The sequence below is a fragment of the Nuphar pumila genome, chromosome 3, assembly GCF_984573655.1.
Source record: "Nuphar pumila chromosome 3, dmNupPumi1.hap1.1, whole genome shotgun sequence".
Lineage (NCBI taxonomy): Eukaryota > Viridiplantae > Streptophyta > Magnoliopsida > Nymphaeales > Nymphaeaceae > Nuphar > Nuphar pumila.
Window position 1 is genome coordinate 7,018,301 of NC_143251.1, and position 11,447 is coordinate 7,029,747.

The following is an 11,447-nucleotide window of genomic DNA, read 5'->3' on the forward strand; positions in this document are numbered from 1 at the left end:
TTAATCACAGTCTAGGGCTTCAGCCAGCTCCTCGTCCAACAGTATGGCACTCATGGTTTCTGAAACTAAGCAGACCTCCAGGTCAATGCTCCCACTTCCCTCACTGCCTTGTGAAGCGAAGATCTTCCCATCAAACTTACCAGCAGACCCACTGAACACACCCAACCCTCTTCCCCACCCAAAGTCATTCCCATACATCTCGAATCGTGGGGAGCTTGCTATCATGACACAGCCAGGATCCAACATGCTGTTAGAATACACAAACGGTTCCCTTACCCATGCCCCAACGAATGCACGCGCAGCGTCACCCTTGTGGCGGCCAACTAACTCATGCAAGATTCGTGCCACCGAGCCTAGGTCCTTGCCTAATACCTCGCCAGCAGGAGCCTTGGCAAAAGGAACACTAGTGCAATTGCCGAAGTACTCTCGTGCCAATGGCGGATCCAACCTGTGCCGGTCCCCCATCGTCATCCAGCAACTGGTCACACCGCTAGCTTATTCCTTGCCCGCGTCACAGCTCGCCATATTAGTGCTGACAGTGCCTGAAGTGAAGAGATCTCCCCCTTCTCCATCTGGCATTCTTGGTTGGCTTTTGCTTTCAGGCTGGCCACAGTTTATCGGCTGAAACGGAAGATGCGCTCTCGCAGGGGTGCACAACAATTGTTCCCGGCCATTGCTTCTTGCGAAAGAATGAAACGGATGGGTTCTTGGTGAAGGAATGCACGTTCGATGATGGGTGGGCGTGATGTGATCTGTTGGCTTCCCCTGCTGAGCTCGGACCAGCAATTCAAGAAGTGCCAGAAGGATTCGCCGTCGCCGACGGTGTGATTGAAAGAGCAGCCGATGAAGATCCCATCCACCAATTCTGTCACCTGAGAATAAGTAGACCGGATCAGTCATTGAGTACTGGTGCAACCGTGGATGTACAGACTAAAGCAAAACATTAACACGACGATTAACGTGGTTCGGCTGTTAAGAGCCTACATCCACGGCAGGTAAATAATCTCTCTCTTATTTTATTCAACGAGACTGAATCACTCTTTTATACAAAACTGACGATCCTAGGATAAGGAAAGGCTGGATATACATGGAGAGAGTATCTAAACAGTCTTATCTCTAAGTAGCGTCTGTTGGAGGAGGGAGTGAGCAATATGAGAAATCTCTCTCCTGATTTCCAGCATGTTGTTTAGGATAGATTTTCCCTCATTCGTTCTTTCTCCTTTAGGATGCAAAAGTCGATATTGATTAGCTGGATAACGCTGATCACGATCCTCCACGCTGAGCTGCTTGCTGGCACAACTGTACTTTCCCTTTTAGAGACATGGTATTGTGATGAGGTATTCCAGCAAGTCAAAGATGGCCCATACTTGAACAGAGAATGCCAGGGCACACACTCTGGTTGTGCTGCTGTTGCTTTATCACGGTTGGGGCACGTAAGGTTGGGTGGTCGTGTCCTCAACTTGGAGTCTTAACTCACAAGAAAGAGGGCCCATTAAGTGACCTGATTCTTTGTGAGGATATCCACGTGTCTGTTCGTGCGTGTCATGGGGACACGCCACCAAAATGGCATGTTCCTGTGTTATAGTTATTAAGTCATAGAGCATATTTGTTTCTCAACTTAGGAATGCAAGAGGAAAAAAGATGAATTCCATTTCTAGGCTCCAAAGGGTCGACCACGTGGTCTCAGGCTCATGGATAGGAAGGTCTTCCCCTACCCCGAGTTTGAATCCTCACATAGGCCTCCCTTTTAGAAGGCAAACTTGATAGGGATGCAAACAGTTTAGATTTGGAATCAGAAAACGCATTGATCGGTTTGGATCTGGGACAGCCAAAATTTGCAAAAGCCCCTTCCTGAATCCGACCTGTTTGCAACCTTACTCTGCGCAGCCAGTTCTCCAATCCTGAATGCGATTTTTTTCATGTAATAAATAAAAATATAAATAGGATTTCTGCCCACCTTCTTGTTCTGTCCCTTTCAAAAATCATCTTATTTGGCATTTTTTCTCACATCTAACACCAATAGATGTGATCTATAAGTTTTGTTTAGTGAAAACCTGCTTTGGATCACCGCAATCTTACCTGTATACAGGTTTTTCTGGTCATCCAAAATCAATGGCTATGAAGGTTCCAGTTTTTTTTTTACTTATAAAAATATACTTTTTCGTCAAAAAAGCATGATCCAAAGTCCATTCCCACTAAATCAAGCATGTTAAACATATCTAACGGTTCAGATCTATCATAAAACACTTCAAAACTATGAGGCAGAACGAGAAATGAGACAGATCTATCATAAAATACTTCAAAACTGAGGCAGAACGAGAAATGACAGTTCTCTTTCTGAAAATTATGTCAAGCAAATTATAGTGCAATACATGTCTTTTTTTTTTATGAGGAGGAACTCTTGCTGATACTAAGAAAATCCCGGTTGGGGCACCACTATCACCCTGCCTTTCGTGGCTCACCTCTGAAAGCTACGGACAAACCCGTGCACTAATGGGGTTTGATCGGGTGCCTTCATCTCAGTACCCTCACCGCCACCCCGCTGGTCACGCGGGTGACCCCGCGGTGGTACAGTGCAATGCGGTTGTAGGCAATTGCTCCCGACACCCCCACACAACCACCAATCATAACCAATATCATTCATTATCATATATGACTCCATTTATCATACCTGCACCGCAAGAAGTGGCTGGGAGTGACCGTCATGGTTGATAATACCATTCAGTGGAAAGAACGACCTCACAGCAGCAGGAACGTCTTCATGATCGTTGAGCAGGTCGGAAACGCTAATGTCATCGGAAACCGCAACAACGAACTGAGCTCCGGCATCGTTGCAGTCGATGAAAACGGTGGTGTTCGGGTCGGTGGCAAGGCGACCAGCCAAGGGGTAAAAGTGGAGGAGGCAGCTGGTGAGGGAGGCTTTCAATCGTTGGATGACGGCTTCGAACGGCATTGGAGGTTTGGGGTACAGAACACCCCTCTGGATGTAGTCACAAGAGAGGAGAACCAGATCCCATGCCGTTAATTCGCATCGAGATCTTGGCAGAGTGTTGGGCAGTCGGACGGTAGAAGTGGAAACCAGACTGACGGTGGCAGACATTTCCTCCCACCGTGTGGCTCTCCTCTTCACATATGTGTGTGTCTCAGGACTTATTGGGCTCATACATGGGTAACAAGAGATTGCGATGCCACGGACAGAACTATTTGAGAAAATTAATACATTGTCAGGTGCAGAGGCAAATCGAGCGTCCAGACAATTTCGCCGGGATTTGAGCTGGCTCTTACCAGGTCAAGCGAGTTCAAACTAGGGGTGGCAATCGGGTCGGGTCAGCGGGTTGATGGGTCAGAATACCTCAACACGAACACCATTCATTTATTAAACGGGTTGGATGTGACAAACACCAACATGACCCATTTATTAAACGGGTAACCTGACACGACACGGTTAACCCGTTTAATAAACAGGTCGGGTCGATATGACATGGCGACCCATTTATTAAACGGGTAGACGGGTCGAAGTTAGGGTTAGATAAGTTAATATATATAAACGGGTTGACCCGCACGCCTAACCCATTTATTAAACGGGTCAAACAGGTTGGCGGGTCGGAGTTAGGGTTAGATAAGTTAATATTTATATAAACAGGTCAGCGGGTTGACGGGTTCATGTAAATGGGTTGACTCACCTGCCTAACCCGTTTATTAAACGGGTCAAACAGGTTGACGGGTTGGCATACCCCTAACACGAACACAACCCGTTTAATAAACGGGTTAGGCGGGTCAACCCGTTTATGACACTAACCCATTTAAGCCAAACCCTAACCCGGCTAAGAAGCGGACCGGCCACCCCTATTCCCCGTCCAGTACAAGACAACTGGACCACGTGCCCCATGAGATAAATAATTACATCTTAACAAAAGCTTTACTGGACGGTTTCCCAAACACAAACAAAAAGGGCCTGCAGGCTGCTATATTACATGACGTATCACGACCATTGGCCCTTCTTTTTTCTTTTTATATAACGACCATTGCCCCTCATCAAGTAAACGGACCTCACAGGAGGTTAGCATGCCCATACAAATATACAATTTATCTCTGGATAAATGATAGGGTCAAAATTCTGGATAAATTCTGCAAAAGTTAGGCCCATGTAAGTTGTTTCCTGAAAAAGTTTGGCGCCATGATTTTGGATAAAATAAAATAGAAAAGCTGCCGAAAAATAGTAAATTGGCCATGTTTGTTATATTTTCTAATTCACAACCAGTTATGGTCCCATTATTTTGATTTGTTTTCTAGTGAGTATAAAATAAGAATTTGGAAAAGATTAGAGAAGTTAAACCAAGGTCTGACACACTACAGGAAAAAGGAGCTTTTACTGACGCAGTGTTTACGCTAATGAAAGCCTTTACTGGTGCAATTCTTGCGCCAACAAAATCCCCACTGGTAAAGCTTTAGCTAGCGAAATTAACATTCGGTAGTGAAACGATTTTCACTGGCATAAATTTGTGCTGGTGACTATTTTTACCGTTGAACATTTGTGGCGCCAGTGATAATGTTTTGACTGGCACAGTTTTGCATCACTGACAAAATTTTCATCGGCACGTATTTGCACCAGTGAAACTGGTATTAGTGAAGCAAATTTGCATCAGTGAAAACAGTTTTTTTTCAGCTTATACTTCTGTCACAAATGATACAAAAATTAATATCCTGCAACAATTCAGTAAACGAAAAAAAATTAACAATTACATTGAATGAAAAAATTTTAATGCTTGCATGATTCTAAGTTCTATATTAATTTACACCAAATGGAAGTTAAGTTTTCATGTCAATCAAGTGTCCAAACTCTTGGCTCGATATCTACAAGATAACAGAGAGCAACTAAGAGTCTAAGACCCATTTCTCTTGCAGTGACATTTTTGTTTGAAAAGTTAATAACATGGAATTTCATAATAATGGGCCTTTTCAAGCGTGCAATTTAAAAGTTCCAATAGCTCCATCAATGAAGCAATGGCTTGTGATCCACAACTCCATTACAATCATGCTGAAGCAAAAACAGGTAAGTTGCTGCCAAAGTTCCAGTTACAAGGAAATTTGGAGGCAAGCGTAAGAATGACAGGTGAATTGAACTCAAGTATCCTTTGAACAGCTGATGCAAGAAGAACAGGCTTTTTTTTTATTAGTCAAAAAACATGGAATTTCAAGTAAAAGGTTGATCTGAATCAGGAAAATTCTTTAATTAAATTAAGTCAAATATGAATCTCTTCAGGGTTAGCCCACAACCACATCCATGCAAGCTGAAGGATATAGAATAAACTTCGTTTATATGCACGATGCATGTAAGTCAATCTATGTCCAATTTCTTACACACGTGCACATGCGCACACACATAGGAAGAGAGAGAGAGAAAGAGAGAGGCGCAAGTGCCATTTTACTTGGCATAAAATCTTTTTTCTTTTATAAGCTGGGTTTAGGCAGAGCCCTACTAGTTTATTAAAATTATATAAAAGCTTTTATGACACGTAGTTATAATGTTATATTTCATAAACCTGGCTATAATCTAATTAGGGGTCATTTGGATGATAGGGTGCAAAACCCGATTTTGAGAAAACCATGTTTTGCCGTAAAACATAGATTTTGGCAGACCTGGTTTGCCAAAAAACAGATTTTTAAAGTGTTTGACTGACAAAAACTATTTTGGTTAGTAAAAACTCATAAGTAAAATAAAAAAATAGTCATTCATTTTCCGGCCAACCACCAGTTGGGACATGGTCGGGATGGTGTCGCCCACACCAAACTACACCATCCCAAACATTAATTTCCCCACCGATGGCTGGCTGGAGTGTCAAAAAACTAAAAAAAAGGTAAATAAATGAAGCAATGGCTTGTGATCATACTCATGATGTTGAAGTTCCACAAACCATATTTGATTCTGGTGAATCAAATCCGGTTCACAACAATGATGTGGTCTGTCTAGAACTTAATGATCACTATGCTTCACTTGAAAACGTCCAAATTCAAGTTCAATTTAGACATTCCAACATGCCTAGATCTTGTCCAATATATTTGAATAATTATCAATGTGATCTGGTAGAACTTCATGCCCACTCACACTACAAGAAAAATGTTAATTAGCGACGAATTAGCTAGAGAAAACTATCCGTCGCTAAAATTCGGATTATTTACAGAATTAGCAATGGAAAAACTTTCGTCGTTAATTAGCGACGAAAAATTTTTGTCTCAAGATTCATTGCAACTTAGCGACGGATTAGCGGCAAAAATTTGTTTTCGCTACTCTGTCGCCAAGTAGCGACGGAATTGTTTCGTCGTTAATCCGTCGCTAATTTTTTTTTATAAAACCCTAATGTGAGCCCATCTCTTTCCATTTCTGTTTCATCCCTCGCTCGTCGCCCACCGCCCGTTGACCTCCCCCTTCGACTCAGTCCCCCTCTCACCTCTGCTCCCCGCTCTCTCGCTCTCATCATTTTTTTCGGCTGGCGAGCCCCATTCGGCAACCCCATTCCGACCTCACCCCTTCGGAGTTTCCTGAAACAGCTCCCCCCCCCCCCCGAGCTTTCAAGTAGTCGCAGGAGGGGACCCAGGTTGCGACCTCCTCTCTCTTTCCCTCTCCCATTCTCTCTCTCATTGCTCCCCCTCTGCGATTTTCGGTGATCTGACGATCCCAACCTGCTCTCCCCGCGTCGACCCTGCCCACGACGATCGTTGGCGCCTCCTGTAGGTAACCCTCCCCCTTTCCCCCTTGTTGTTCTCCCTTGAAATAAGGGTCGATGGAGGTCTGACAAAGGGCCACCAATCTTTGCCAGAGCCTCTCCCTTTCCCCTATGGTTGTTGGAGGGCCAGAAGAGGCCCGACAACCTCTATCGGGCCCTCCCCACCCCTCTATAGTTGACGGGGACTGGCAGAGGCCCCGATCGCCTCTGTCAGGCCTTCCCCTTGCCCTTGATCTCTTCGGTAGGACAAGAAGCTCCACCCTTGTCCTCTTGTTTTCTCTGGTAGAACAGGGGGCTTCGCCCCCTGTCCTCTTGACTTCTCTGGCAGTGGGGCTCCGCCCCCCTGTCGTTGTTATGATCGGCAGGGAAACAAGCCTCCTGCCCTTTTGTTTTTCTTAGCAGGGGGTGGCTCCGCCCCTTTGTCCTCGATAATTTTGATAGGGGGCGGAGCCACCCGTAGGGAAATAGTCCTGAGCGACAACGAAGCCTTCCATTTAGTAGCTTCCCTCACCCAGACATTTCCCAGCCAACTGGATGGAGTGTAAAAAAACTAAAAAAATGGTAAATAAATGAAGCAATGGCTTGTGATCATACTCATGATGTTGAAGTTCCACAAACCATATTTGATTCTCATGAATCCGGCTCACAACAATGATGCCAGAATTTAAGGTTCATGAAGCTTCACCCAAAAATGTTCAAGTTCAACCTAGACATTCCAACAGGCCTAGATCTCGTCCAATATATTTGAATGACTATCAATGTGATCACTTCATGCCCACTCAATGACTTCATCATGGACGTCCTTTTTATTATGTCATTTTGTTTCATTTTTACAATTTTCTTCGAAACACAAATTCTTCCTTGTTTCTATTACCTCCCATCAAGAACAAAGAGACTATATGACAACCTTGAGAGATAAGAAGTGGTGAGCTGTTATGTGAGTTGAGATCCAAGCTCTTGAACAAAATAAAATTTGGAGTCTCGTGAACTTACTTTTTGAGAAGAAACCCATTAGATCCAAATGAGTATTCAAAATCAAGTTCAATTCAAATGGGAGAATTGAATGATGCAAGGCCAGACTCATTGCTAAAGAGTATACTCAACAAGAAGGCCTTGATTACCATGATACATCTAAACTTGTCACTATGTGATGCTCGCTGTTTATGATAGTAAAGTCAAACTGGTCTTTCTATCAACTAGATGTCAACGATTCTTGTGCGAAGGAGAGACTCGTGTGTGTTGCCTTTATAAATCTATTTATTGATTGAAAGAGGCATCACGACAATGGTTTGCAAATTTTTTCACTGCCCCTGAAAAAAGTTAATTTTAAGCAGTCTTTAGCCGGCTGCCCTCTTTTCTCTCACATCTGAGGTGATAAATGGACACTTGTCTTAGTTTATGTTGATGACATCAACATCACGGGCAATGATAATACCATGATATACAGTGTGAAGATATTTCTAAATCAATGTTTTCATATTAAAGACCTTAGAAAAGTTAAAATATTTTCTTGGAATACAAGTGGCCCAGTCCAAGAAAAAAAATTCTTGAATTAGAGAAAATATACTCATGCTCGTTTTCTAGGATCCAAGCAAAGCAAAAACCCTATGTAGCCAAACCATAAGTTGGATTATAATGGTAATTTTGTCCAAGACCCCACGATTTATAAAAGGCTTGTGGGATGCCTCGTATATCTCACCATAACCCAAGACATTAGATATGTGGTTTACATCTCCAATCAATTCATGCAAGAACCAAGACATTCTCACTGGGGAGGCTGCCATGAAACTCGTGAGATACGTAAAGAACACCCCTAGCCAAGGGATTTTATTTGAGTTTAGGAACAACTTGAACTTATCATGTTATGTAGATTCTGAGTGAGCAAGTTGTCCATTCACCAGAAGATCAACCACACGATATTGTACATTCCTTGAAGAGTCTTATTTCTTGGAAATTAATTTCTCTGTCAGTGGCTGGCCCAAAAATTGCCAAACTATAAAAAAAAAAAAAAAAAAAACTAGAACACCAGCCATTTTCTGGCAGTTTCGACCATTTTCTTCTGGCAACCGGACGAAAACCGCCCTAGCCGGCCTGTGGCCAGCCAGGAGTGGCTGGAGGACACTGGGGGAGGTGGTAGGAGAACCCCCTCCCTCGTAAACCAGGTTTTCAACATGAGGGATGGGATTTTTCACATACCGCGGTTTTGGCAAAAACTGGTTATGTGGGGCCCACAGCCTGTCAACTGGAGCTTAGATCCAAACCTGTGAGCTAGTTTAACTATTGCCTTGGGGTTCCTACAACCGAAAGGGGTTGGACAAGCATCTAGTTGGGATCCCCTACCTCATCCCTATCTTCATACCCCCTCATTTGGATTTCATTGATTCAAATTGATTTTTATCAAATCGGACTTTATAGATGTGATTTAACGCCATTCAATTACGGAAGTTCGACATTTAAATTGGCGAAATCCAACCTGTGGGAATGATTTTTTGGTGACTCAAAAATCAACTGTTGACAAAAAAAAACAAGATTTTATAATTTAAAAAATCATATTTTTTTTTATAAGAAACCGTTCATGTTGAATCTATCTATAAGGTCAGATTTGATCAAACCAACTAGCGTCATCAAGTTTAAGGGGGCTATGGAGCTGGGGGATGACATAGGGAATGGGTGGGCCCACCTACTGAGGTGGCATCCAGTGGTATATATTGGCCCCAATACATTGTACGTGTTCGGACCCCCAACACTGGATCTGCTCACCTTTCTGTCGTGGGCAAGCAACGAAATGAAAGAAAAAATTATAATCTAAAACTAAGCAAGAGTGCCCTCTTACTCTTACCTGGCATAAAGCCTTATTGCCATCTTTTGTGAGATAGTTATATGTTTCACGAACCCTCCTACAACACATAGATAGTTAGCAGTTTAGGGCTTCCGCCAGCTCCTCGTCCAAAACCAACGCACTCATGACTTGAGGAGATAGGCAGACCTCCAGGTCAATGCTTGCAGACACCTTCCCATCAAGCTTGGCAGCGGACCCACTGAACACACACAGTCCTCTGCCCCACCCAAAGTCATTCCCATACATCTCAAACCGTGCTGAGCTTGCTATCAGGATACAGTACGGATCGAGTAGGTCGAGTGAATGCACAGAGCGCTCTCTTGCATATGCCATGGCCCACGCTCTTACGCCATCGGTGGTGTGGTTGACAACAGCCTCGTGCAGGGCCCGTGCCGTCGAACCTAGGTCCTGGTTCAGTAGCTCACCAGCAGGAACCTTGGTACAAATCGCATCAATCCAATTTCCAAAGCACTCATGTGGCAGTGGCGGATCTAGCCTGTGTCGGATCCCCATTAGCAGGATGCAGGTGGTCATTTGCCCTGCTGGTGCATTCCTTGCTCGCATCACAGCTCGGTATATTAGTGCAGACAACGCCTGCATCGAGGAGATCTCACCCTTCTCCATCTTGCATTGTTCGTTGGCCTTAGCTTTCAGGCTGGCCGTCACTCTCCGGCTGAAACGGAAGATGCGTTCTCTTAAGCGAGCTGGCCATTTGTTCCTGTTCAATGCCTCTTGTGAAGGAATGAAACAGATGGGTTCTTGGGGAAGAATGAACGAGCGTTCGATGACGGGTGGGCGTGATAGCTGTTGGCTTCCCCTGCTGAGTTCAGACCAACTGTTGAAGAAGTGCCAGAAGGATTGGCCGTCGCCGACGGTGTGATTGAAAGTGCAGCCGATGAAGATCCCATCCACTAATTCTGTCACCTGAGCATGCAAAACCAGTTCAGTCTTGAGTGATGTAACTGCATGCGTATGGGCAGGCATGGTATTGTGAAGAAGCTTAGTTTCCTTTTACTCCATGTTGCCGGGGGTCCTGGAGCTCCAAAAGGATTAAACCTTTAACAAGATTGGGGGGATGGTGATCACCTTGTTTATTACAAGTTGAAACTTGAAAAAAGAGAATAGGCAGTTTATTCGAGTCACGGAGTCATGAATTGAGAGCATCATACATACCTGCACCGCAAGGAGTGACCATCATGGTTGATAATACCATTGAGTGGGAAAAACGACCTCACAGCAGCAGGAACGTCTTCATCAGTCAACAAGTCTGAAACTCTAATGCCATCGGATGCTGCTACAACGAACTGAGCACCGGCGTCGTTGCAATCGAGGAAAACAGTGGTGTCCGGGTCGGTGGAGAGGCGACCAGCCAAGGGGTAGAAGTGGAGGAGACAGCTGGAGAGGGAGGCTTGCAGCCGTTGGATGAGGACCTCGAACGGCATAGGAGGCTTGGGATAAAGAACACCCCTCTGGATCCAGCCATCAGAGAGAAGATAGAGATCCCATGCCGTTAACTGGCATCGAGATCTTTGCAGAGGTTGGGGCAGTCGGATGGTGGAAATGGAAAGCACTCGGGTAGCCGTAGAGATTTCCTTCATAGGTGGCTTATTTTTCTTTGTCTTGAGTTTGATTAGGCTGATGCTTTTTTATAATGTGAAAAGTTTTGTAAAGTTGAGACATTTTTCAGATGTGTGGCCCTCTGGAACATGAATCCATCGTTTAAAGTACGATGGGTTTCATCATACATTCAATCCTAACCATTAGCCATTTATTGGATGTTTAGGGTTGAATGTATCATTGAACCCAGCCTATTGTAATATGATTGCACAAATATTTGTGTATTAAGCACCTGATCACCCTCTATATTGAGAACACGGCTTGTC

At 44.1% G+C, this 11,447-nt stretch overlaps 2 protein-coding genes across 2 annotated transcripts; both read right to left on the reverse strand.

The window, feature by feature from the left end:
- LOC149841790 (putative acetyltransferase At3g50280) lies at positions 1-3,100 on the reverse strand. Its single transcript, XM_090000521.1, has 4 exons — positions 2,672-3,100; positions 725-872; positions 489-595; positions 1-387 (listed from the first exon to the last, which is right to left on the reverse strand). The coding sequence occupies exons 1-4, from the start codon at positions 3,098-3,100 to the stop codon at positions 1-3; spliced, it is 1,071 nt and encodes a 356-aa protein (XP_089856647.1).
- Positions 3,101-9,639: 6,539 nt separating this feature from the next.
- LOC149841791 (putative acetyltransferase At3g50280) lies at positions 9,640-11,162 on the reverse strand. The gene is made up of 2 exons (XM_090000522.1): positions 10,775-11,162; positions 9,640-10,526 (listed from the first exon to the last, which is right to left on the reverse strand). Exons 1-2 carry the CDS (start codon positions 11,160-11,162, stop codon positions 9,640-9,642), a joined length of 1,275 nt encoding a protein of 424 aa, XP_089856648.1.
- Between the last annotated feature and the right edge of the window lie 285 nt (positions 11,163-11,447).

Bases quoted from the DNA above. Each gene is read 5' to 3' on its own strand.
- LOC149841790 (XM_090000521.1), bottom strand. From the start codon at position 3,100: ATGTCTGCCACCGTCAGTCTGGTTTCCACTTCTACCGTCCGACTGCCC. The intron at 873-2,671 runs GTATGATAAATG...ACTTATTCTCAG, and splicing joins AGCCACTTCTTGCGGTGCAG to GTGACAGAATTGGTGGATGG. The intron at 388-488 runs GTGTGACCAGTT...CCTTTTGCCAAG, and splicing joins GGGCAAGGAATAAGCTAGCG to GCTCCTGCTGGCGAGGTATT.
- LOC149841791 (XM_090000522.1), bottom strand. From the start codon at position 11,162: ATGAAGGAAATCTCTACGGCTACCCGAGTGCTTTCCATTTCCACCATC. The intron at 10,527-10,774 runs GTATTATCAACC...ATACGCATGCAG, and splicing joins GTCGTTTTTCCCACTCAATG to TTACATCACTCAAGACTGAA.